At 37.8% G+C, this 23,092-nt stretch overlaps 1 protein-coding gene across 1 annotated transcript; it reads left to right on the forward strand.

Moving 5' to 3' along the window:
- The first annotated feature begins 1,567 nt into the window (after positions 1-1,567).
- TMEM168 (transmembrane protein 168) lies at positions 1,568-22,356 on the forward strand. Its single transcript, XM_014871187.2, has 5 exons — positions 1,568-1,682; positions 4,988-6,253; positions 14,668-14,810; positions 17,187-17,461; positions 21,674-22,356. The coding sequence occupies exons 2-5, from the start codon at positions 5,060-5,062 to the stop codon at positions 22,219-22,221; spliced, it is 2,160 nt and encodes a 719-aa protein (XP_014726673.1). The 5' UTR covers positions 1,568-1,682; positions 4,988-5,059; the 3' UTR covers positions 22,222-22,356.
- Positions 22,357-23,092: the final 736 nt, after the last annotated feature.

Genomic DNA, 23,092 nt, shown 5'->3' on the forward strand with positions numbered 1-23,092 from the left:
CATTTTTTTAAAATTCTTTGGGGTAGAGCTATTGTATTATTTTCTTTCTGTGCAATCTGTTTATGCTACAACCTAGTGAAATCAATGCAAAGCTATTTTCTTGATTTCCAAAGCGATAGTTGTCTTTGGTTGATTTTATAACCCGTAACGATGTTAAATTTGGTACTTCAGTTTCAGCTTCTACATCTCGGTTGTGATCTTTGCTTTTCAGAAGGGTTTTTTAAGTTCCTCCAGTTGATTGTGTTACCATGTTGCTTTGCCTGCCCACTTTATAATGCGCTTCCTCCCATCCATCTCTACACGTTCTTAATTTCTTCTCTATCTCACTGAAACACTTTTACAGCGCCCATTGTGTGTTGCCCATTTGGAGTGTGTCCCTAGCACTGCACAGCCTACCTGGCATATTCTGGTCTCTTAAGTGACAGTGAAGATGACTAAATAGCATTTCACAGCTGTGCTCAGTGTTGCTTCCTGCAGTTCCTTTCCGCCTCCTGCTTCAGGAAGCCTGCCTGACTTGCTTTACAAGTGTAATCATTCTAAGGCTTTTTAATCATATCTCCATGAATCAGCAGCAGATTTTCTGCTCATTTTTCCTTCTCTTTGTTTCCTTCTGTTTTTTTCGACCTGTAGGATAGCAAGGTGTCTTTTTAGAAAGGTTTCATTTCAAAAACTTGCACAGAAACTTAGTTGGGTTGTTTCACTCTCTAAATAAAACATTGATGCAGAAGTTTCCGTAGTTGCTTGAGGAGTATAATGAGATCACGGTTGAATCAATACAGTACCAATTAGTGTTGTCCATAATACTGGTACAAAGCATGTGACCCTCACTAGGCAACTGAGATTTCTACTGTAGTGCTTGTTAAAGGAAAACCTCTTAGCTTGTGGATTTTTTTGTTTGTTTTGTTGGGCTTTTGTTTGTTTATTTGGGGGATTCATTGGTTTTGTTTGTTGTTTTTTTTAACCTGTGTAACTTTTAGGCCTTTGGGCGAGTTCTGTCTAATATTTGAAGAGGTGTAATAATTTGGGAGATGGCTGAGGTTCTTGTTAATCAGTTTGTCTGAATAACTGAGTCACGAAAAACAGAGGGGCAAGCTTAGATGCTTAGGCTGTCCTAGTGCTTCTTGACTAGGGGCAGAAGGTGCTGGTTGTAATGAAGGATTACAGGAACAAAGGATTGGTCTCCGCAGCAGCCCAGCCCACCTCCAGTTGAAAGAGTCCTTAAGCAGCACTGTCAATCAAACGCCTCTTGTTTTGCCTTTCTCGGCCAGGGCCTGGAGTTACTATGATCCAGTACCTTCTCGCTACATGCTCACCTGGCTGCGAGGGCCAGTTCAAAACGTGTTATTTCCAACACCGAGTGCGGAGAAACGCACTCTGAGGCCGAGGAAGCGCACGAGTCACGCCGGACTACAGGATGGGGAGGGCTCCGTCTGCCTTGCAGTCCTGATTTAAACACACTTTTCCCGCTTCCGTGCCTAAGCACCAGTTGACGCTGTTTATGGGTTAGGTTGGCGCTATTGGTTGGTTGGTTGGGTTTTTTCATAATTCTATCCGGCCGCGCCCGGGCGGCGCGGCAGCGTTTGAGCCTCGGCGCGGCCCGTAGCGGGAAGGACCGTGCTCGGCCTCGACATGGCGGCGGCCGGCGCGGGGGGCGGGAAGAAGGTTCCGGGCCGCCTGAGGAGGTGAGAGCGGGCAGGGCGGGGTGGGGGATCCTCAGCGAGGGCGGCTGGACGGACCCCGCTGTGGGACGCGGGGGCCGCCAGCACAGGTCAGCGTGGCGGCGAGGCTGCTGAGGGACCCCGCGCCGCCCAGCCCAATGCCGTCACTGACCTTACCGGGCCGCCGGCCCCGCAGCTGCAGCTCCGGTCGGGAACGCGCCCGTCTCCCCGAACCGGCGACCCGCACTGGGGGCGCGGTGTTAACATCTGAAAACGAGCGCAGCCCTTCACCGGGGGTTAAGTCTGCTGTGTTAATGTATTAGCTAAATAAGAATTTTTGTTTAAAAAAAACTCTTACAGAATTGCTTTAAAAAGAAGAAAAGTGCTGAACTGGAAGAATAAAAGTGAAGGAAAGTGGATTCACTGTTTTAGATAGCTCTCACCTGCACTTAACTACTGAACCAGTTTTGGGGTTTGATTGTTTTTTCAACTTTTTTAGACAAGTTAGGGTAAAAGCTACATTGGGAGCAGTGTTTCTTTACATGTAGGAAAGTTATTAGATAGTTTGGTCTCTAAATGTTAATGAGGCTCCAGGTTTTCCTTGAAGTTATATTTGCAAAAGTTGACATATACTTAAAAGTTGATGCCCACATTCTGAATTTGAATCTAAATGTGATTTGCTGAGATGTGTATGTCGTGTTCAACCTGAAACCTTAAAGCAGTTAAAAAACAAACAGCAGTTAGTTTAAAACAAACACAACAGCATTATCCCCCCCGCAGTCCCAGGGCTTTGAACAGTCCTTGCTTAAACAAAGTATTGACAGAAATTACTAGCAAATAGCTGTGTTTTAGAGAACAAAATCAGTTATTGAAATTTCTTTTTAAAATTGAATTACTGTTGTCTTTTTATTTGGTAATAACTGGGTGATGGGATACATTAATCATAAAAATGCACCTTTTCCTCTTCACAAAAAGTCAAACATATATTTTGTTTAAACGATGTTAATGTTTAATAGTGTGCTTTAGGAGTACACGTTTTTGCTAATTGGCTAGAAGGTGAGATTAGGAAGAAGAGATTGCATTCACAGTCTGAATTTTGCAAATCCTGTCATTTTGCAAATCCTGTGTGTCCGAGGAGATTTTGTGTCTTTGCAGTAGGACCAGATATATTGCCCCATTTGTTCCCCCACCTCGGTACCCAAAGCAGCTGAAGGGGCAGGACCAGAGGAGTTTCTGTTTCTCTTTCCTCCGGTGGTGTGCTGGAAGCAAAACTCCACTTCTCACAAGCTGACCCAGTGAGAGTTGTGTTCTGTCAGAGTGGGTCGTTGCTTGCCTGGAAGGGAGTTTGCTACTGTTAACGATCCCACAGAAAACAACTTAGTGATCAAAGCAAAATTTTAAGTCAGGTGTGAGGCGGGAGCTTTGCCATTTGCTCGTATGAAAAGGGCTCATTCCTGCTGGCTTCTGGGGCTCTTGTCCAACTGAACGTTTATAGGGTTAGCCCCTGGACTCGGAGGGGCTCCAGAAAGGCTCAGGAATCCAGATAAACAGGATGGCATGGCATATGTTCTACAGAGTAGAAGTAATCGCATGTCAGTGCTGTGGGTTTAAAGGAGATGGGAAATCGTTTCCCTGTATTCATGGTTTGAACTAGAGAGAGTGGGAGGCAGGGAGAGGGCATCTGCAGCAGCTGAAATAAATGGTTCAAGCTGTCCATAAAGTGAATGTTTATTGTAGTATAAGAAACAATGAGATCCAGTCAGTGCAATGAAACCAAAAGTATCGTGACCTGGAATATGAAAGCTAACTCGCATTTGTGTTATCTGTGTAACGGAGAAACGAAAGGGTGAGAGGAACAGAAAGTACCTTACTGAGGGAAGAGATATTGTGAGGTATTAAGCATGAAGGCAGCTCAGAATGAAGTCAATATCTGTAAAACACTAATAATAACAAATACTATGAAAATGCGCAGTTGAATTCCAAAGAACTTTTAACTTACAATAACCTAATGTAATAGCAATTTGCTTTAAATATATGATATGTATTCTGCTTCAGGTAAACCGATTTTTAGTGCATAGTTCTTCCAAGTCATATCTGCATTGTTGTTGGGTACATAACATAATTTGAAAATATTTGTTACCAAATAAATAATTTAAACAATAGGATTTCTCAAGCCTAGTTTTTCTCTGCAGCAATGACTTAAGCTGGTTTTACACTGCGTGTCAGTCTTCAAATCTGACAACACTTACAGGCAAATCAGTCAATTCATTTTATTATTCGTTGTTCACTGGTTTAAAAAATGAGAATTTAAAAATTAAGAGAGAGTAAAGTCTAAATTTTGCATTTAAGGTGTCTTTTAACACTTCCTCCACCATTATAAATAAAAGCAGTAAGCTATAATCAAGCAGTGAGTGTTCTTGGCTTGCTGGTTTGTCTATCATACCAGTAGTGATAGTTATAAGTAGTCTTCAGAAGTCTCTGTAAGATGGGCAATTAGTTAATTGCTTAAAAAATTATGGAGATTGCATATAAGTCTTTTTATGCGTTGGAGACTCTGCCCATAACATTGCAAAATGCCCTTTAAAAATACTACTGTCTATTCCTAACTATATTAAAAAGAAAATCACATCAGTTAAACGGGTCTGAGTAGGAGGTGCTTGTGTTCTAAATGTGATATTTATCCTGATCAGCTTGTTTGTTTTCTTGGTTTTAGAGAGGGGGGAAACTGGCTTGAAGGGGTGCAAATGAAGGCTTTGATTTTGTGTTCGGAGGAATCTCTGAAAATCATGCCAGACCAGTTGTTACATCTGTGTGTCCACTTTCCTTTCTTGAAATGGAGATAATAATATCTTTTTTACTGTGGGTTAAGCTCATTAACTGAGTTGGAAGTTCTTTTTCTAAATCATTTAGTTATTTGACTGCTAAAAGGAAGTTTTGCAAAACATGCTGAAAAGATTTAAGATAAAGTGCGAACTTAACAAATGTAATGGCGAAATAAAATAGTGTTTTAAAATAATTATAAAATGTTCTAGAAACAAGTGGCTGTCATAGAAGGGTTTTGGAAATCCATAGATATCTAATACACATACGTAATTGATGAATTTTGTGGAAAACTACCCAGACCAGGATTGTTTTCCTTTCATTCAAGTTATGAAATAAGGTTTATGCAGAACCCATTTTATATTGGTTTTCACACTTTAATGGTCTCTTATATGTGGTTTTTTAATCTAGATATTAAACTTCTTTGTGAGGTGGGATGGGTCATGTTTATATTCTATATGTTTAAAGGGAATTATTTGCTGCTAAAACATTTTTTAATTCTCTTCCAGGACTTCAAGGATTCTTGGCCACTGTTACTGAAATGATACTACAGAAGGCAGCAGTTGCATTGTGTTCATTGGATGAAACCTGAATATTTACTGTCAGTCAAGTGGGTGAAACCCCTAACTGCAGTTTACATGTGTAGGTCACTGCGTTACTGTGTTAGTCACTGTCTCTTTGCAGCAATGACACGGCTTGAAGAAGCAAACAGAGAAGTGAACATGCACTCCTCAGTCAGATACCTGGGCTATCTTGCCCGAATCAACCTACTGGTTGCCATTTGCATGGGCCTTTATGTCAGGTGGGAAAAAACTGCAGACGCACTGATTTTGGTAATATTTATTCTGGGACTCTTTGTTCTTGGAATTGCTAGCATACTGTACTACTACTTTTCAATGGAAACAGCAAGTTTGAGTCTCTCCAATCTTTGGTTTGGTTTTTTGCTTGGCCTTCTCTGTTTTCTCAATAATTCTGCCTTCAAAACAGATGTGAAAGAAGAAGCTACAAAATATTTGCTTCTCTCTGCCATTGTTTTGAGGGTATTATGTGCTTTAGTTGAAAGGATTTGTGGTTGTGTCCATCATCGACCAACTCTGCTGACAACAGTTGAATTTTTGGAGCTAGTTGGATTTGCAATTGCCAGCACGACTATGCTGGTAGAAAAATCTGTAAGCATTATTCTTTTGGTCTTGGCTTTGGCCATGTTGATTATTGACTTACGTATGAAGTCTTTTTTGGCAATTCCAAATTTGGCAATTTTTGGAGCCATTGCATCCCTGCTCTTTTTTCCATCACTGCAAATCCCCACAAACCCTTTTGCCTTGGCATGTTTCTTCAGCTGCCTCATTTCAGATCCCCTTCTCGACGTTTACTTCAGTGGACTTTCCGTTACTGAGCGATGGAAGCCCTACCTGTACCGTGGTAAAATTTGCAGGCGGCTTTCTGTCATCTCTGTTGGAGTCATTGAACTAATCTTTTTCATTCTTGCAGCCTTTAAACTACGTGATTTGGATCTCTGGTATTTTGTGATACCTGGTTTTTCTATTTTTGGAATTTTCTGGATGATCTGTCATGTGATTTTTTTTATAACACTTTGGGGATTTCACACAAAACTAAATGACTGCCACAGGGTGTACTATACTCACCGTGCAGAAAACAACAGCCTGGACAGAGTCATGGCGTCTAAAGGAATGCGTCACTTCTGCTTGATCTCAGAACAGCTGGTATTTTTCAGCCTTGTTGCGACTGCTGTTTTGGGAGCTGTCTCTTGGCAGGTAAATAATAATCTCTTTATCTTGATCTCCTCTTGATGATAATCCTGAGAATTACTGGCTCCATAAAATTCCTAAAATTTGATGGTGTGCTGTGGCTTAGCAATTCAAAGTTGGAATGCGTGGTTTTATCGTCATGTGCTTTGAACTTAACACTTTGAGTTGCCTTAACTGTGACCTGTTAAAGCAAGAGAAACCACCAGCTTCCTTATGTTGGCAGCATGGGAAAACATAATGCTTCCAGGGCAAAAGACATGAGCAAAATATTTTGCATTTACCTACTTGTAAAAAATTGTTTCTTACAAGTCAGGAAATTGTTTTGCTTTTGAATTTATTGTGCCATAAAATTTGTTTTCATTGTGTTAAACCCTCACCCTTTAGTGAGCATTTAGTAATGCTCACTAAATCTCTGACTTTTGTTGTGTACTGTTTTAATTAGATTGAAATGTATTAAATAATGTATTTTTCAGTAATTTTGCTTTGCTTTTCATCAATTACATGGAATCAGAGATCAGCTGATGAACTCATAAATTGTTGGTATAACATGAGCTTTAAGTGTCTCACTTCCAAATTTGGTTATGCACCCCAGGATATGATACCTGAAAGATCAGTCATTAAAATCACACAGTGTACTTTGACTTTTCTTTCCATTTATGAGTTAAGGATGTTCTCTTTTCTTTAGCAAAAATCATACATTTCTTTCAAAATGTTTGTTCAGTGCCCAAGTTAAGACACGTGATGTTTTGTCATAGTTGCATCAGGGCATTCAGAGTCTGTTTTCTTTTTCAAGTCGGTGTAAACCACAGTAGCTATTAATGTTGTGTCCATTCACCTCCTATATGAATTACAAACTTATATTAATATATATAAAATACAATTTACAGTAGATCACATTTACAGACATTTATTTGCAGTGTTTCCAGACCAGTTTCCTGCCCACTCCTGTAGAATTTCTAATCCTGCAGATTTTCTTAGATTAAATAACCTTGTGGATGAACGGTATTAAAGAAGTTAGTGGAAGATGAAATTAACAGTTAATTTATAAGATTCTACGTTGGGGTTTAGTTTGGTTTTGTTTTTTGTATGAAGAGCATGAGAGGTTAAGAGACAAGCCTGCAAGGAACACAAGGTAGTTTTGCTTTTTTTTGGAAAATTATCAGCACTCATAGCTATGGTGTTTGGACTTGCAGAAAGGACAGAAGGAAACAGACCAAAAAAGTGGAGATAATAAACAATCCTGATAATAAACAACAAGCAGTCAGTTCAGTGCAGAAGTTGAGAGGAATCATGTTGGCAAGAAACAGGTTGGAGCCAAGTAGGTAGGAATAGTTCTTCATATGGTGCTGAGCTCTGGGGCTGTGTATCATGGCATGCAATGTGTTCCCCATGGTTGCAGAGGCTCAGGAGGAAGCAGGACAAAATTCACTGGGGTATGTATACTGTCTGGAAAGCATATCTGGCTCAGGAAGTTCTTGAGTCACTAGTGGTTAAAGTACTGAGGAAACGTTTGCTCTGTCCTTACAGTCTCTGCTAGGCATCCATTTGGCCTCTTTGGAGACCAGACATTCTTCTGGATGGACCTTTGGTACATATTAATACAGCCATTCATACATTCTTATATTAAGGAAATTTTTTACATTTACATTTACATTTAAAACGTATTTTTCCTCAGAGTTTCTTAGGAATGCCAAGTATTCCTTGGTCACCAGTTCCTGAAAATGTATTCGCTCTCCTAAAGACTATTTAGAACGTTTTTTGCGTGTGTAAAATGAACAATTTTCAGTCTTTGCAACATTAGTTTGGGATTACTCTAGTTGTTTCAGTATGTGTGAATTACATTTGACATCTGTTAAAACGTTACCTGGAAGGTGAAGCATTTTTTGTTTATACCTTTCCTCACTACTGAAAACTTGTTTAATGATAGTGCATTTAATAAGAGAGGTGGCTTGAAATCACTTTGTGGTTTGCCATTTGACCTCGTATGAATAGAATTGCTAAAAATCTGAGCCTTGGAAAGGTGCTTCCTAACAGTCAGCTATAAATAATTAGTAATAGCTTGTAAAAAAATCTCACTTATAGCCAGAAATGGAGTGGTGGAAAGTGAGGAGTTCCCTTTCATGGAAAATGTTTTGCAAGCACATTATATATGCCCTCTTAACATTTCTAATAACTCTAATATCTGTGCTTCATATGAATCTCGTGTGTATGAAAAGTCAAGACCTAAAGTGCCAGTTGTCTGTTAGTTGGTGTCTAGAAGTATCCTATTTTATTAAAATTGCCAGGAGAATATAAAATCTCCTTGTGTGGAATGGCTTTTAATGTGAGGTGAATTGACTTGCTGTAGCAGAGACAGTGGTTTTCTTACTGAGGCAGAGCTGTTGAGGCTAGAAGTCCTGTTAGCCCAGGACCTTTCTTTAAGAGGAACATAGCCTTTGTAATAAGACAAAGGTTTAAAGTTTCTGTTCATGGTACTTGGGTATGGGATTGGGGAGAACTGTAAAAGTAACGTGTTGAAGTTGGGTATATTAAAAACTGGAGTAACAGCTTTTCTTTCAGTGGGGCATGTTTAAGCTAGGACGTGGTCTGCTTCTGAGAATAATCCTTGTTATAGCTGCAAAGATGTCTTCTTGGTAAAAATATATGGACATTTTCTTTGCAAAATCTGCAGGAAATGCTCAGCACCTGCCTTTATATTTGTGTGAGTAATTTCAGTCAGATCAATAGACTCTTTAGCTCCAACTTATTTCAACAGTTAATCATTCAGTTCGTAATTAGGCCTTTGGACTGTACAAGATTCAGAAGAAGTCATGCAAATGACTCAGATATTACTTCTTCAAGAATCCAGTAAAGTGATGAAAAAATTGCAGATGAAGAGCTTGTAGTTTTCAGACAAAGATCTTGAAAAGGTTTGGGGCACTCTTTTTCTCAAACACTTATAATCAAATTTTGTTAAGTGGGAAGGTAACTACGGGTTTTCTGAATTACTGGCCAAAGAGAATTATTATCCCTGGAAGGCTTGTATTTAATAATTATCAAGTGAAAAATTAGCTGTATTAGAGCAGGTAAAGTATGAATGAAGTACTTTCAGTACATTATTCTTGGTTTAAGTGAATTTTATGGGTTAGTAAAATAGTAATATTCATTACATGCTTGAGTACTCATATTTAAGTGGACAGTACCATTTAACTCGAATTATTTATAGGAGACAAAATAATTTTACTGTATGTATGAGTGCTTTCCTGTTTGGGGAAGGGCTAATGATTTTGAAATTTTTTTTCTGGTGTGGTTGCCTTCTATATATAGTAGCATCTGTATTTGCACAGACATACTTTTATTAACTTCACAGGTTAAATAACTTGAATGCAAATTGTATCCAGTCTTTATCTCTGCTTTTCTTCCTGGCTTGTATTTTTAATCCAGTCCTCCTCAGGCTTTGCTTGTTTGGGGGCATTTTGTGTTGTTGGTTTTTTTTATTCGCCCAAGAGGCTCTGCTGCATCCTTTGGCCAGTTTCCATATTTTCTCAAATATCCATGCTGCTCCTGCTTTTTTCATCTGTCTGTCTGGTCATGTTTAGTTCCCCCCTTTCTTTTCGTCACTGACAATTTTTCCCTTTCTTGCTGATCTGCCTTCAATACCTGTGCTTTCCTGTTATTTTAAAGACTTTTCTGTTGAGTTTCTTTTCTAATACCTTTATTCCCTCTTCTCCTACTGTTCCATCAGCTCTTAAGCTGCATCCTAAGTGGCCATTGCTCACTGCTCACAATTTCGTCTCCAACTCACCCTCTCTCATGTGTACTTTTGCTGCCTGTCTTCCCCTCTTCGGAGTGTGCTCAGCCCTCCTTGACTCTCTACCTCTTCAGTCCTGTCCCAAGTTGTCCCAGGTTGCTGCTGAAATCCACAGTGGCAGCACACCTTGCTGTTGTCACCACCACATCCAGAGCTCCTCAGTGCTGAAGGGGATCTCTGGTGACAAGAGAAAGTATTCATTATAGTAGTCTAAAGAGTCTATTATGTGTTCAGCTTGCTGTCAAAATTTCATTAATTTCAGGATTCGCATTTTTGTATTTAAAAACATCAGAGTTTTTAGTAGGCTTTTAAACTGATAAGTAACTTCTTGTGGTTTTGCTAGAACCAATGCATGTAGATTAAATCACAGGCTTTCCCATGGTTAGAACAGGAGTCAGGGATGGGAAACACAGCACGTCAAATCCATCTGCCACTGATTGTGATAACTGCTTTCTGCAAACTGTTTTCTGCATTTTCCCACTGCTGTTCTAATAGTCAGAAGTAAAGGATTATTTATTGATCTCCATAGACTGTCCATTTGGTAACCTGTTATAAGACTGTGTCCTCTGGTAGCTGATGTACTTTGTAGCTTAACCAATGTTGTCTTTAAGCTTTTCTTCTACCTGTAATATGCATATCTTGCCCTTTGAAATAAGCTATTCATCAAATGCTTGTAGACTAGTTAGCATGTTACCCCTTTTCTCCTGTGCCTTCTCTGTCACAGAGGGTGTTCTTTTTTTATGCTTCCTTTGTTTAGGGGGGTTTTGTGTATCTCTGTGTGTCAGTGTATAAAAACAGGTAAATATTCAGCTTGGATAATGGAAAGCAGGGCAGTATTTTTGCTTGAAAGTGCACAAAGGCGTCTTTGTAAACTTTTTCTGTTATTGGTCTGTTAGGTATAATCCCAGGCACCCTGCTGTGTGAACAGTGAGTTGGACCACACAATTTCCAGAGGCTCCTTCCAACCCCAGTAGTTTGATGATCCTGTGATCATCTGTGACATATGTTTAGTGTTTCACTTCTGTTCTAAACAGAAGGGCTCTTCTATAGGTCTTTGTATTTGGCTTCTAATTACATTTTATGCATTTTGTGGGGTTTTTTTTCAGTCACACATCCATAATTAAATGCAGTTCCAGAGTTATTCTGATTCAAACAGTGGTTATTCTTTGGGGTAGAAGTTGTCCTATCCATGAGTACGAAATGACATATTGGCTGTAAAATACCTCTAAATTCTTCTGGTGTTCTAACTGTTACACTTAACAATAAACAGTGCTCAAAAAAAGGAGAAAATGGAAAGATACAACTGTTAGTGAAATCTCACCAATCTTTTATTGTCTGTCATTTTAGTCACCAGAGACAAAAAGTAGATATTTTTCTTTTACCTTTTCTATGCTTTTTGAAATAAGACTTCATTGTTAATTCCTTTCGAACAAGACAGAAGAAGGGAAAAAAAACAAACTAAAAATTAAGAGATGAAATGATGACTCATGGTTTTTTTTAGTAGGATTGCCTAGATGGTCCCTGTCTTCTGTTTGCTTTTTAAGCAGTCTCTCTGGAATCAGTGGGCACTTGGAGTTCAGGGATGTACTGCAGACTCACATTGCTAGTGCAATCGAAAACAATGAAAATGGGTTGAACAGATGAAAGAACAGAATCCCTTTCTGGCTCTGCCTGTGCATCCATGGCCATCTGCTTCATTAAGGACCAGTCATCAAATCTTTGGGATTTAATAAAGCACTGACAGTTTCCACGTGGAATTTTACCTGTTTATCTTCAGGGAGGAACCTGTCTTCAGTTCACTAAATCAGATATTTTTTGCTATTATAATTTCTTATTGTTTAGGTATTTTTAAATGCTACCAGCCATTTTTTTGCTATGCTGGATTAAGATATTTTATCATCCTACTATAGATTTGTTCTAATCATCTTCAGTCATTTTTACATTTGTGACGTATTTCTTCTAAATCAAAACTGTTGAAGAAGTGCTGACAGCAAGTGCCAGCATCTTTACATTAGCTAGATGTTTACAAATGTAAAATATCCAACATTTTCCTAGTCCATAGCATAAGATGGCCACTAAAAGATGACACATTTAAAACCTCAGATGGAGTTGAGTTGATTCATAACACCACAGAGCTTATTTCCCATTCCTGTTGTAATATTTGGTACAAACTCAAAGCAGGATACACAGAAAGATGGATCACCGAGATCCGTAGTGTTTCTATGTGATATCCTTATTTCACAAGTACTTGGGAATTTTCTTTGCCAATGTCTTCATATTATTAGGAGGATTTTCAATAATTAAATGTAAATATCTTTTAGGAGTTAAACTCAGAGCGAATCTTTGTTATAATTTCAATTTGTGTTGTGGCAGAATGCTGTGGGTTTAATAAGTTGCATGTGTTTAGGGGATTGGGGAAATGCAGGGAGTATTTAGAATAAGATGTCATGTTGTAAGAAAACTACAATAAAATTCATTTAAAGTAATATTATAATAGTATTATTTAGGATATTATGATCACTCTAGTTTTTATGGGCAAATGTGTTTTTTATTTTGTAATATGTTCACTGTACTCAAAACACTAATGTAATATAGGAGCAGTTTGCTCTAGTAAAGTCCAAGAAAATATATTTATATGTGGTGGAAAAGCTGAACTTGTCACAAAAATACTTCCCCTTTTTTTTCTGTATCTTAAAACACATTGCCTTTCTGGAATCTACAGTTGGAAACTAAGACTCTCCAGGTCTTGAAATTAATTTAGCTAGAAAACTCCACTCTCATTGAAGTTTTATACTTCAGGTTTCTACAGAAAAAAATCTAACCAGAGCTTTCTGTGTTTTTGTTGCTGCCGCTCTAAGTCTTTTTCAGAGTGCATTGGGGAAACAGAGCAACAAAAAGGAGCACTTGCTGCTGATACATTTAAAACAGTAATTATATATTTCCTTAAAGGATTTGTTTTCTCCATGTTGACAATAAAACAAATTGAGGTGGTACCATAATAGTTACAGTGTCTTAAACTTTCCTGTCTTCTGGTGATTTCAGGTAATTAATGCTATCAATTAATAATGCTGTCAGTTATTATTTAATATCAGATTCTGGTGTTTATTTATGATTAGAAGTATTATTCTCACCATTTCAAGGACACATAGGTGAGATCCTTCCATCAGAAGTATGATAGGACACATTTTAAAACCAGGACAGGTAGCAAACTATTCTTTCTTAGCACATTAGGTGTGTAAAGTTGTTCTTTCAGGTTAAGTAATTGTATTTAAAAACTGAATATAGTTGAGGTAGTGCCATGTGCCAACAAGATCTGGGTTGGTCTACGTGTAATATTTTTCAGTATAATATAATTTCCAAATTATTAATAGTGTTGGCTTTCTGTTAAGTTGAACTACCAGTGCTCATCAAGTCACTGAGTCTTACACAGTAAGGCAATATCCAGATTAAAAAAAAAAATCAATATTGTGAATTTGTACAAAGAGGGCAAATAAAACAGAGCAGGTCAGAGACCACAGAATTCTTCTCAAGACAGAAATCTCTAGCTATGAATTTACTTCCTTTGCTACATAGCAAATATCAACATTTAACAAATGCACCATGAATATTAAAGTTTTTGTTTAATTGTATGTTATAATACTGTTTCTATCTTTCCTAAAGCATTTAATACCTCATTAAACCCATTGACATCATGCTAAAATAATTAAAATGAATTTTTATCTGTTCTGCTTCTCAGACACATCTGGCATTTCAGAAGTACATTTATATTTTACTAGTACCAGTGGTTGAGATGTAACTGTTGAAACTTCTTGGGGTTTTGTTTGTTTTTTACAGAAATCAGCTATGTATTAGTAAGTGTAATATTTTCCAAAACTGCTTCTTCCCTATGAAGCAGGAAAGCTCAATAAAGGGTATTAGCTCTGTGAATGTTATCAAGACCTGTAGAGCATGTTCCTTAACTCATCTGGTATTTATGTAACTGACAAAGGATTGTCTTTTTAATTGAAATAATGTTCACAAATGAACTCAGAATTCATCTCTTGTTTGATACCTAGTATTCCACAAGTTAAATATATATTTTTAATGCTCATAGAATGGTTTAGGTTGGAAAAGACCTCTACAATCATCACATCCAGCCATTAGCCCAGTGCTACCAAGTCCAGCACTAAACCACCTCCCAAAGTGTCACATGTTCACGTATTTTACATACCTCTAGGAATGGATGCAATACAGTGTTCTGTCATCTGATGCTGGATAGATAATATGTGTTCTGTACCTTACTGATTAAGGCCTGACCCTGCAAATGTTTACAGATCTCATTTTATGCACACAATTAGTTTTGTGGCATTTGATTTTCTTGCCTCAGTTGGTAAAACTAAGCTATGATCACACTTTTTACAGCTAAATTCTGTGCTGACAGTGCAAATGCATTCCTTTCAGAAGAGTGATCCTTGCTTACCAGCCACCTTCTCCCCAGGCTTTTCATTTGTCTTTACAGTAATTCATCATGTAATATGTGGAAAAATAAATGTACATTACCAGTAATACTTTGCATGTTTCAGGGTCCAATTATGTGGGATCAAACAAAGGGATTTTCATACAAAGCCTAAGTCTCTTAATTTTTTTTTAGCCAACCAATGGGATCTTCATGAGTGCATTTCTCATTGTTCTACCTTTGGAGTCCATGGCTCATGGGCTTTTCCATGAACTGGGAAACTGCTTGGGAGGAACGTGTGTTGGGTATGCTGTTGTGATTCCCACCAACTTTTGCAGGTATGGTTATATGCATTTCAGCTTTACAGTGTGTAAATATACTGTTTGCTCATGGAGGCAATGCAATGCTGGTGCTTGGATTTTTCAACAATTAAATACAAATTCAAATAATAGGCAGGTTTTCTATTCCTCCTTTTTCTCACCCTGGAATAAATAACTCCACCTTTCTATCTAGGTCATTTTATTTTAGAAAGCCAATGAATACAGACCAGCTGTGCATAGGTAGATGACACAGTCCATACCTCACACAAAGGAGGTTTGGGGCATTTGACTGAGACCAGGTATCTTACATGAGGAGATTTAAAAAGCCAAACAGAACAGTTCAAAATAATTTTGAATTCAATTAAATGAGGTAATGTCTACATTTAAAGTTCATTAAAATTAGATTTGCAAGTGGACTAGATGTCAGGTATTGATGTTGAGAATTTGAAGCTGGTTTTTGTTCCAGCATAAATGTTACCATATGAGAAATGCATGATTGTAAAGGGATTATACTATTATTATTTGCCCTTTTTTGTGTTTTTCTTATAAGCTTTAAAGTTGCAAATGCTGCTTTTGCCATAATTTTATGTGTGCACCACATTTTTTTAATAAATTATAAACAAGAGCTATATAAATTATCTCTTCAAGTTACAAGAGAAATAGAGTAGTGTGTTGAAATGAGAGGCTTCAAAATAGAACAGCCCAATTTATGAAAACTTCACTGCTTTAGTATATGTAATGGATTTAGTGGATAAGGAAGATCTTAACATCAAAGAAACCAAAGACAGTGTGCTAATCTTAGATAACTGTATCTTAAATGTTGTAAAAAACAAATTTTCTGAGCTTCTGAACTACAGTCTTTCAGCTGTGCACCCTTAAAAAATCCATATCAATTATTGTCACAGATTTGAAAAACAGATTTTCAAAATTTACATTACAATAAAAATAAATTCATTTTGTTTCCATGGTAACAATTTAATTCTTTCATTGTATCATATTATTCTGGTACAGGCAGTTCCCTCTAATTTTGAGCAAATGAGATACTCTTGAGCAACTGTTTAGGACCTGACAGAACTATGCTTCCTTATTACCAAAGCTTGACTGTTTAAGCCATGGACCTAGTCTTCACTTGCTAAGACAAACAGTAGTGATGAGCTATTCAATGTAGCTATACCAGTGGAATATTAATTTTCATAAAAGCCCTAGGCAAGTGAGAAGGTGCAAAATTCAATTAGCTAGACAGTAAGGAGACCATGTAGCTTTACATACTGAGTTGCAAACAAAATACATGAAAACTACACACATATATAGGGAAAAAACCATAATGCCATGTTTTGTATTAGTAGAGTAAGACTTATCCATATTTTCACCTGCAAAACCTCTCCATGTCTGTAAATGAACATAAATGAGGCCAGTTTGGCCCAGCTGTCAGTCACACTCCTTATCATTACCCTTATTACATCTGAAGTAATGAATGCTTTTCTCTTTCTGAAAATACATTCTGAAGAGCGCTCCCCTAACTGGGTGTCTTGTAAGACCAAATTTCCTATTATTATGATTAATGAATAGTTGTGTAGACCTAAAAAAAAGTGGGTTTTTATTAAATATGTTATATACTATGTATATTTGGATTTATTTGTTATATATTTATCCATATTTTATATAAAATATATATAACTATACAAATATAATTAATTCCGGAACCCAGGGGCACTTTTATTTTTATTATATATGCATATTCATATCTGTGTAGACATAAATATACATACATGGTTTGGTCCAGGTCTGGTTTGTAACTTTCTGAAAACTTTGATTTTCTAAGCTGAGAATACTGTTATCTGAAACACATTTCTTACGTGGAAAGAACAGCATCTGAACAGCACAAACAAGAAAGAATTACTGTATTTGTGAGTTCAGGGTATCTGAGCGAAGTGTGTATGTGGATTTCTCTTTTGTCCATTATTGGAAAATAGTTTGTATTATGGTTTTTGTGCAGATTGGCACTCATTTCCCCTGTGCTTCTTTCCAGCTCTCCATGAAAATTTGCCTGTGGGAAGGCAGTGCTCCTCAGTGGGACATTATGTAATTGTTGGAGCCTCCCTTCTTCCCATTGCAGCTTCCTTCTCTCTTCTCTGTCTCAGTTGCAGGAATAGCATAGGGCTGAGTAAGGACTATGCTTTGAATTGAAGTGTGACAGAAGGGAGGTAGTGGTCCCTCACTCAAATACAGTAATTTGAGTTGTTTATAAATGGTAAATTTAAAGTAAATTTGAATTCAGAACAGTGCTACCTCACAGCAGAGAAAATAAGCACAGGGGAAAAAATCATCAGTTACAAAAAGTCCACTAAGCATGAAATACCAGCCATAATGATTTGCTGCTCTCTTTCTCTTTAGTCCTGATGGCCAACCAACTCTTCTTCCACCTGAGCATGTCCAAGAGTTAAATCTGAGGTCTACTGGCATGCTTAATGCCATCCAAAGATTTTTTGCATATCACATGATTGAGACATACGGTTGTGACTACTCTACAAGCGGACTGACCTTTGATACCCTTCACTCTAAGATCAAGTCTTTTCTTGAGCTTCGGACTGCAGATGGACCCAGACATGATACCTACATTCTGTATTACAGTGGTCACTCCCATGGCACTGGTGAATGGGCACTGGCAGGTAAGTGGTTTGGGGATTTTTTTTTTTTTAATTGTTTTGGTTATTGATAAACTTTCCAAATCAATTCATTAGTTCTATAGAAAATCATACTGTAATGCAAAACTTTGGAGTTTTGAATGTACTTATTATAGGATTGTTCAAAATGGCAAAGAACCATCAGTCTTTGGAGAACAGGTTTATACAAGTTCCTGGCAGGGAGGGAAGAAAGGAAAAGGTAGTATTACAGAGCATGAGTGTTAAGAGATTGAGAGACTACAAGAAATTGAGAAAATAAGCCAGGTTGCAGGCTGACTTCCTCTGCTAGTGGAGAGAATGGAGAAATGCAGAAGCCCCTTTGGTATGCAGGTTAGTTATTGTTAAGAGGTGGCTCTTCCCTTGCATTATATGACAGTCAAGTATGTTATTTCATGAACTTTATTATTTTAGTATTTACTGACTTTGATAAAAATGCTTTTACAGCCAGCTAATCTTACACTTATTCTCAAAATTGTCTAATCCTGTTGACCCCTAATGTATTCTTTCAAGTTTAAACAGAGTTTCATATTCCCCTGATTTTCCTCCCGTATGATTTTTGTATTCAACAAGTTAATTTTAAAGATTGCTTTTTTCCCTGCGTAGAATTAAAAGTGGAAGTTACACACTCCTGCTCTAAAGACAGATTTTTCCCTGTATTTTGAGGAATATTTGTTCAGTATAATAAGCAAGCATAATCTTTTCTCATTCCTTAGATATGACAGAGTGAATTACAGAGTGTTCTGTGACACTGTGTCAGTTAGACTGTCACAAGGACTGCATTTATGTCCTTAAGATGTGCTTCGCTTTTTTTTGTAAAAGACAGAATCAGTAAAAGAAACAGGAGGCAGATACACAATTCACACTAGAAAAACAGGTCTTCAAATATATAACAAACCTTGCATCATTAAAACAGGTATGATTTGCTGACATTGCACACTTTGGGAATGATTGTGGGCATAGTGTACCCTCAAGACTGTAAACCTCTATTTAATGCCTTGTCATATGTTTGGTTTAGACGTCACCATTTCCCCCTTTCTTGGCCCGTTTGTTTGGTAAACTTAATGAGGTTGTCAAGTCATTGCAAGGTTTAGCCTTTGCTGCTGTCGGGAACTGAGGTCACTGTGTGCAGAAAAGGGATGTCATAGTAAATAATGGAAAATTTGTAACTTTTTTCTTCTTGGGATAGAATTAATCCTCTTAGATAAGGCTTTGCCTGTGAGCTCCTGGCTCTTTTGTCAGCTGTGTCTCTCCAAGTGCATGTGCCCTTCAGTAGGGAGTGTTCTTCAATGTGGGCTCATGCTGAGGTAGGTGTTCAGGCACAGGTTGGTTTCCATCTGGAGGCTCTGTACCTGTTTTGGTGTGACTCTATCCCTGAACCTTTAGACCTGCGAGGAGCAGTGTGTATTTTTTCTCAAGGGCTTTATCTGTATCAGAGATTTTAAAAAGCCACAGCTGTACTGTGAGCTTAGTGTGAGTTGTGAACTACAGTGTATGTAGGGTGGCCACATGACTTCTCTGAGAAGGGGATGGTTTGTCCATAAGAGCAGCTGCCACTTTGTGCAGTTGCTGAGTGTCTCCACATCTTGGGTAGAGCAGACTATAAGCAAAACGCCACCTCCCACCTGTGCTCCAGCTAGCAACATAGACAAAGTCAGCGTTCTTGCATTTGTAGAGCCAAATGTTGCTGCAAAAATTAGGCAGCTTCCACCCCAGTCTTGGCTTACTACATCTAGCCACCCTGGAGTGTGACTGGGGAGCTCTGGTCTCTCTGTAGGTAGCTGTAACCTAAATTAATATTTAGCTTTTAGGATAAAGGCCAAGATAACTGTTAAAACTTTCAGTGCTGGAAGATACAGTGTGTAAATGCAGTGGTGTTCAACTTTGTCACAAAGTTCCTTTTCAGTTCTCTGTCCAACCACATCTTCAGCTTCTATTGGATACATGTATAATCACATAAAGGAGAAGAACAAGCAGCTGTCGCAGGTCTTGCATACTTTCTTTGTGATTTATTTTAGTTAAATGATGGAGTGTAATGTGATCCTCCTTCCAGATATCACTGCTCCCTCATGTAAATTGAAAGTATAAACTGAAAAGATAAAGGGTGTTTGACTGTAATTGTTCCCCATGTATTGGACACTGGCATTTTGTAGCAGATGGAACCTTGGTCATCAGTTCCAGTGATGTGTACTATCCTCTGACCTGTACAGAGGATGAAAAGAGACGACAACAATGAAACAAAACATTCATCTGATTGAAAAAGTAGTTTCTCATTGCTGGCTTATGCCATTGTACAGCACAGCAGTAGCAGTGTAGTCTTTGCTTTGTAATGACATCCTTCAAAATAGACTTACTGAATTTATTAATTCAGTAATGATATTTGTTGCTGGAATCTGAGATACAACACAGTGGTGTGTAAAAGAAATTGTTAACTAGTCACGCATAACCTATGAGCAGTCAAATGAGGTCATGTTGTCTGAGTGAAACCAAAGGCATGAGCTGGGCTAATAAAGCTTTATCTCTGTTCCTGAAACTGTTGGAGTACCTGTTGTCCTGCTAAACTTGCCAGAGAGCCAGAGGTTGCCAGACACCTGCATTTCTTACATAGCTTGGTGCCTAAATCTTTTGCTGGGTGATAAGCCCATGTGTTTGAGGTCCGTAGGGTTGGAAGCCAAGCGTGTGTTGGCTTGTGTCTGTGAAGGATGAGATGGTTCTCTTTGGGTGACTCTGTGCAATGCTGTTTTGAAATCATCTGCACTCCTACATAGCTACATTTAAATAAAGTTTATTTATAAGCCTTTAAAATGTGAACAAATAAATTTTTATAGATAATTCAGATGGAAGAAAAGGGAAAGTGCTTCTATATAAGTCTCTGCTGTAAATAATTACAGCAATATGAGGATCATGTAGGAAGACAAGTCATTACTTTAGGTTTGTAGAGATTTTCTTTGGTACTAAATTCTCCAGTTTTTCATTTTCTTGGAGAAAGGTGCAGCTCTGTAATTTTGCTTTTGCTTGAACTGCAATAGCATGCACAACCCTTTAATTCTGAGATATTGCTTTGAAGCACTTTTTTGTCACCCCTTAGAGGTAGAACTGTAAGTGCTGAAATATGCAGCCAACATTTTAAACACTGTTTAATTATATTCCATAGTGAAAAATCCCTCTGGAATTAAAATCCAGTTATTTTAAATATCTTTCTTCTTCTTCTTCATTTTTTTGAAGTTGATATTTTCAAATTAGAGTGTTTTTGTTGTAAACCTGTATCATGGCTTCAACTATGATACATACCAGTTCTTTACTTGAATATCACTGGGGAGACAATGGAGAGTTATTTACTTGTCTGCAAGATGTTGTTATTAGGTACCTGAGTAAGTAGTCTGCTTTCATAGATCCTTCAGCATCCAGTATACTTAAGCAGAAGGACTTCCCACTATAAGTAACACTTCAGGTTTAATTACAGTCTCCTCTTTCAAAGTCCTTTTGGAGCAGGAGCTGAGACAGAACATGAGAAGCTGGACACTAGTTACAAGGGTCTTTGGACCTGACAAGAAGAAACTATTGTGGAAAAATTTCAATGAGATTTTTGTTTCACTGAGTTGAAAGTTGATACCAGTTTTCTTGAAGCTCTGAAAACAGCTGTCTCTATTGAGAGAATCTCTTCATTACTGGTCATGTGAATTTTTGTGCTTGCGTGTGGCTTTCTCATTGTGCTTTGAAACTGTTTTGGTTCCCACCATTTGAAAATGTATTTTCTTCTAAATTCATGTCTTAGAGGAGCCTTTTTTAAATATTCATAAAAACACGATTTTGAAGGGTCCTATTCCTGTTCCTAAAATTATTAGGATTTAATGTTAAATAAATTTTATTTCATTTTTTTTCCGTTTATCTGTATTTTCCAGATTTCTTCATTTGGCTATAATTTCATTCACTCTGTAAAGCAGTTTCTTTTTTGTTATTGGTTGTAAGTTTTCTTTCGAATCAAGGGTAAGGTAATGGCTTCGTCTGCCACAGCAACTCAGTTAATACCTCTATGGAGATGTGCAACATTTACAGACAGAAAGGATGAATTGAAAACATCTGTTATATCTGTCCAAATTGTTAAAGTAAGGGATTCTTAGAACCAGGCAAAACAGTTAAAGTTCTGCAGAAGTTTCTGTTTCTTTATCCTGATATTAAATCTTTTTGTCCTTGTGGCAGGGGGTGATGCTTTACGACTTGACACGCTGTTGGAGTGGTGGAGAGAAAAGAACGGCACTTTTTGTTCTCGACTGATCATTGTTTTAGACTGTGAGAACTCTCAGCCTTGGGTTAAAGAAGTAAGAAAAGTAAATGACCAGTATGTTGCTGTCCAAGGAGCAGAAATGGCCAGAGTTGTAGACATCGAGGAAGCAGACCCTCCACAGCTTGGTGACTTCACCAGGCAATGGGTTGAGTACAACTGTAACCCTGACAGCAACATCAGCTGGTCTGAAAAGGGCCGCACGGTGAAAGCGGTGTATGGTGTGTCAAAGCACTGGAGCGACTACACTTTGCATTTGCCAACGGGAAGTGACTTTGCCAAACACTGGATGATTTACTTCCCACGCATCACCTATCCATTAGTACATTTGGCAAACTGGTTTTGTGGTCTCAATCTGTTCTGGGTCTGTAAAGCGTGCTTTAGGTGTTTAAAAAGATTGAAAATGAGTTGGTTTCTTCCCACAGTGCTGGATACAGGACAGGGCTTCAAACTTGTCAAATCCTAATCAGCAACCAAAGAGAAAATGAAGTGAGAGCTCTGTGAACTTTCTCACTGTACCATACTTAAAACCTTTTCTATGACTATTTTTCTCTGAAAAAGTCTGCTCTACTCACTTTACTCAGCTTTTTGAGCAGCTACAGTATATGCAACAGTTAGAAATTGCAATCTTAAACAGAAGAGGGTAGAACTATGATATTTTGAATTTTGTAACATGTACATACATAAGAGGATTATTTAATATGACTGTGCATTTTGGAGACAGGTCACATGTTCATGTGTCTTACTTAAGGCAGCCTTTGTTTAGAGACACCAGCTTGATGGACAGGAGCTCCTGTGAGTGCTACACCATGCTGATCTGTCACTTATGTTCACTATACGGTTTAAAAACAGGAAAAGAACCAAGCTAATACTCCAATCAGTTTACATATCCTTGAAATTATGTGGTGGGATCACTGAGCCAAAAACTCCAGAATATATAGCTACTCTATGTAAGTAGCTACCAAGAAGCTTTAGTTTTATTTGCTTTTACATCTTGTGCCCTGCCTCAGTTCTCTACTGCCATCAGTGGAAATTTGCCATGGAAAACAAGGAAATCAGACAACCTTCTCATGCTCTGATACTTCTCAGACGGTGTGTTCTGAAGTGAGATTTAAAAGCATTCAGTGTTACTTTCATCATTAAATATCTTGCTGGTGATCTTTGAGCATACATTCCCAGTAGTTAATTCATATATGGAATAAAGACTGCACTGAGCATTTTTCCCTTATGTGTTAGGTGATTCTGAATTTTCCAGGCTCTTACTAGTTTGTATTATGTAAAGCTACTCTGAAGAAAACAAAGCAAAACAAAACCCAAGGAATTTAACAAAGAAAATA

This window comes from Sturnus vulgaris, chromosome 5 (genome assembly GCF_052056855.1).
Source record: "Sturnus vulgaris isolate bStuVul1 chromosome 5, bStuVul1.hap1, whole genome shotgun sequence".
Lineage (NCBI taxonomy): Eukaryota > Metazoa > Chordata > Aves > Passeriformes > Sturnidae > Sturnus > Sturnus vulgaris.